Below are 4,671 nucleotides of genomic sequence, written 5' to 3' on the forward strand. Positions count from 1 at the left end.
CCGTGCACATTCTAGGCTTAGAAGGAGGCTCACAGTTACAGTCCACTCCTCCCTTAGACCCCTTTGCGCCGGCCAAATTCAGCCTCCTCCTTCTCCTCCTCCCTCTTTCTCCCGGGGGCCTGCCAGGGGGCGTAGCCCTGTCCCTTTAAATCTCGCAACTCACTCCGCCTTTGCCGCTCCTGAGAGCCAATCAACAGAGGCTTTCTTCTTTTCGTCCCGCCCCTCTTACAGAGGAGGGAACCCCAGGAGACTCAGTCTGGGCATCACGTGCGCGGGCCAAGTCACGTGGGCGCGGGAGGGGTGCTGAGGGGAGGAGGGCAAGATTTCTTAATGAAGTGTCCGCATGCGTAGATGGCTTGTGGGGAGGGAGGTGGACGCACCAGAAGGAGGAGGGATGGGGGAGGGGAAAAGGGAGCGAGGTGTCTCCCCAGCTCTCTGCCTCTGGCAAGTGGACTTTTTAAAAAGCTCCAGCAGATCATGTCATGACGACTTCGCTGCTCCTGCATCCGCGCTGGCCAGAGAGCCTTATGTACGTCTATGAGGACAGCGCGGCGGAGAGCGGCGGCAGCGGCGGCGGCGGGGGAGGCGGCGGCGCGGGCGGAGTGGGGGGCGGCTGCAGCGGAGCGAGCCCCGGCAAAGCCCCGAGCATGGATGGTCTGGGCAGCAGCTGTCCGGCCAGCCACTGCCGCGACTTGCTTCCGCACCCGGTGCTGGGCCGCCCGCCGGCTCCTCTGGGCGCCCCTCAGGGCGCAGTCTACACGGACATCCCAGCCCCTGAGGCGGCGCGCCAGTGTGCCCCGCCGCCCGCGCCCCCCACCTCATCCAGCGCCACCCTGGGCTACGGCTACCCATTCGGGGGCAGCTACTACGGCTGCCGCCTGTCGCACAACGTGAACCTACAGCAGAAGCCTTGCGCCTACCACCCGGGGGAAAAGTACCCGGAGCCGTCGGGCGCCCTGCCCGGTGACGACTTGTCCTCCAGGGCCAAGGAATTCGCCTTCTACCCCAGCTTCGCCAGTTCCTACCAGGCGATGCCCGGCTACCTGGACGTGTCGGTGGTGCCCGGAATCAGCGGGCATCCGGAGCCGCGTCACGACGCGCTCATCCCAGTTGAAGGCTACCAGCACTGGGCTCTCTCCAATGGCTGGGACAGTCAGGTGTACTGCTCCAAGGAACAGTCGCAATCCGCCCACCTCTGGAAGTCTCCTTTCCCAGGTAAGGAAGGGGCTGGAGCGCGGCCGCCGCGGGGGGACCCCTCCCCGCTCTGCCTGCCCCGGGGCTCCGCGCCCCAGCCACCCCCGCCGTCTGGCCCCGGCGCGCCCGCTCGGCTGGGCTGCCGCTGGAGCCGGCCGGGCGAGCTACGCTGAGGAATGCGCCGGGAAAGAAATCTGCTCCGACACGTTCCCTGGAGCTGCCCGGCGGAGAGTGAAGCAATCACAGGCGCCCGAGCGCCGGGCGGCGGGCTCTGCTCCGGTGGTAGCTCATCACCTCCTCCCCCTCATGCTCCAGCCTTACCCCGGGCTCCTGGCCCCTAAGCCCGCTGGCAACGAGGGATGGGGGTGGGGTGGGCCTCCAGTGCCTTGAAATCTAGGACAGATCCCTCAACCTACAGAATAATTTGGAGAAAAATAAAAACCTCTCTTTTCTTTGCCTGAATTTGCAGAATTGGTCGGGCATAGACGGTATTTTTTAAAATAGGGATCTAATTTGCCAGAGTCTACAGAAATATAGGGTTTATTTTTTCTTGATTTACTTTTAAAATTCGGCTACGAATTTCTTGATTTTTGAGGGAGCAGAAGAGCCAACATCTCTCATGAGTGGAGAGAAGGGAGCTGGAATCGCTCTCCTGGAATATAAAAATTTCTCTGGTACACTAAGCGCAAATCCTATGGACGTTTCCACTGAGATTCCCCCAAATGAGGTCCGTAGAGTTATTTATCCACAGAAAGAGGAATGTGGGCATGAGAGGTGTGGGAGGAGGATCTGTTCTGGGGGATCCAGGCCAGGATGCTGAGCTCTTGTTCTTATCGGGCTATGTATGGGAGGGGAGAATTCACTGATGTCCAGTTCCCTCTCTTATTGAGTCTATCCCTGAACAAGAAAGAATCCTGCAACTTTCACCACTCCCCAGCAGGGAAAGACTAGTCCAGATTTTCCAAAACCACATCAGGAGCTTTGGATTCCACCTTACACTGAGAAATTAGGATTGAGGTGTGGGGAATCCACTATTTTGAGTCCGTTCTCCCTGTAAGCAAAGCTCAGTGGGAGAGGGTTTTCCCTTCTGATGCCTACAGGGGTGAGGGCTCAGAGCAGCCACAGATATCTCCACATACTGTGAGAGGATCACCCAGCTTCATATGCCAGGCCCAGGGATGTTTTCATTGGCAAGCTTAGACTCTAGACTTGAAGACCTCCTAAGGTTGGGCTTGAAATTCCTCTGTACCCGGGATTGGGAAAAATCACTGAATTGATGTTAGAGAATGTAGCAAATAATATTCTTGTAATATTACAAAATTACTTAGTATAACAACTCAGAACCAAGTTTTGACCCGCACTGGGCACCTCAGTTGTGACTGCCAATATTAAGGATGGTGTGATTTTAGTACATGGATCACCTACTCGGCATTGGCTGTAATATTTTTTATACAATATGGTTTCATTAACATAACTGCCTAATATGAAACACATATGAATATATTTATTAGAAGATAGGCAATTCGCTTATACAATAATATATTATAGAGAGATGGCTCTTTAATTTTCCATCTCACCAAAATAGAAAGTTCCTTAGGAGATGGAGATCCACCAGGAATTCCTGGGAAACTGATGGGCCATGCCAAGGAACCAAGGGGCAGGAGAGCAGGTGCTACCCAGAGCCACTGTGTGCAAGGGCACAGGCCTAGAGCTGTGGACAGTGGTTATAGTGAAGAGGTGGAAGAGAAAGAACTGCTCTGGCATCCCTGCATGTATGTATGTGGAGTAGGGTGGGGGAGAAGGATCGAAGAGAAGCTGAAAAATATCTTTGAACAAATAAACATCTCAAACATTCCCAGAAAAAAAAAACTTTTCTGAAAATAAATACTTTGTGATCATAGCTTCCTAGAGAAAAATATCATGGAAATAAAAATATGTATAGCCCAATTGAGATTCAATGCACTTGCAAATTATGGCACAGAAATGGATATAAACCCCAGTGTGCCTCAGAAGCTCTGTACTCTCACACTTTCCCTGTGTGGAAATAGAATCGGGCAGTGTATCTAAGTGAGTGCAGAGGTCCAGGCAAGAGGCAGATGAATAAGAAATTATCTTCAGACACCCTCCATCTTTCTACCCACTCAGATCTTTTAGAAGTAGTAAGATTTCCAGATAACTCTGTCTATGCAATTGTGGTTTGTTTGGCAACATCTAGGTATAAACACTGCTGTCTCTCTTCAGTGCCTCTGGCTCTGAGAAACCTCATCTATGGCAGTCTGGGCTGGTGTGGGAGATGGAGGCAATTGTTCAGCAAGATCCGGATAATTAGGGCCGAGATGTAATGTGGCTTCTTTCTTCTCCCAATTACACAGATCCTTCCTTCATTGCAGGTTTTTTCTCCCCACCTCTATATGGTGAATATTTGTTTTTCTTTTGAAAAAGATGAAATTTCAGGAGATAATCAGAGAGATGGGGTTGGGAAGAGAGAAAGAGGGATAAAGAAATGGTGGGGCTCGTTGGGCCATACTAGAAAGTCCCTACTGACAGGTCTCTGAATTTTTGATTAAAAAGAGCAGCTAGATGGATTTCTAGCAGGACAAGATATTCTTCAGAGCCCAGAGCTCCCTTTTGGGGATTAAGAGTGGGTGGATTGTGGGAAACTACACAGCAGCCCTTCCACCCTAAGAGAAAGCTATGTATGGCTAAGTGTTGGTATGATTTTATTCACTCCTCAAGGTGTCTGATAGGCTTCTAGGTATGAATTGGTTTGTGTACGTGAGAGACATACTGGAATGGGTGATTGTAAAATTAATAGCCAAGTTCCCACTCAGTTGAGGGAGGCACTGTAGACACAACTTGAGGTCTAAGCTACCAGGTATTTCCACATCTGTAGATCCCACTTCCTTCCCAGACAGGGCAACAAACAATGAAAGAGGTTTCTTTGAGAAGGCAAGATTGGAGCTATTTCCTCAAGGGCCCAAAATAACCTGCAATTTGGTCTGATCCATGAAAAACTTGGCCAAATCAATCTTTGGCATCCCATAGTGAAAAATATCCACTTTTGACCAGTTGTCTACTTTTTAAAACTGATTATTTTGGGTTGTGTTGACTAAGTCTCATTAGAAATATAGAGCTGGAGTTTAGAAAGTCAAAATCACACAGGTAACTGTGAGAGCTTATAGAAAGTGAGGTAAAAACTTAAGGACAATTATCTGGTTAAACTAAAACCCACCTTTACTCCCCTTTGCTTTCCAGGGAGAAGGAGGTGTTTTAAAGCTGGATTATACCAGGCGGCCTGTTTCCATTTTAAAACTTAGTGTATCATTATATTAAAACTCAGAAGAGGCTCGGTGCCTATAGCTCAACCGGCTAAGGCGCCAGCCACGTACACCTAAGGTGGCGGGTTCAAATCCCCAGCCTGGACCCGCCAAACAACTATGACGGCTGCAACCAAAAAATAGCCGGGCGTTGTGGCGG

The 4,671-nt window shown here is 50.8% G+C and overlaps 1 protein-coding gene across 1 annotated transcript in view; it reads left to right on the plus strand.

Moving 5' to 3' along the window:
* Positions 1–389: 389 nt before the first annotated feature.
* The window catches only part of HOXC13 (homeobox C13), a 6,946-nt gene continuing 2,664 nt past the window's right edge, over positions 390–4,671 (plus strand). Inside the window, exon 1 of the mRNA XM_003790442.2 lies at positions 390–1,215. Coding sequence (XP_003790490.1) covers positions 483–1,215 — 733 coding nt within the window. The 5' untranslated portion in view covers positions 390–482. The remainder of the gene's footprint in view (positions 1,216–4,671) is intronic.

Source organism: Otolemur garnettii, unplaced genomic scaffold (assembly GCF_000181295.1).
Source record: "Otolemur garnettii isolate 467f Iridium unplaced genomic scaffold, OtoGar3 scaffold00043, whole genome shotgun sequence".
NCBI classification, from domain to species: Eukaryota; Metazoa; Chordata; class Mammalia; order Primates; family Galagidae; genus Otolemur; species Otolemur garnettii.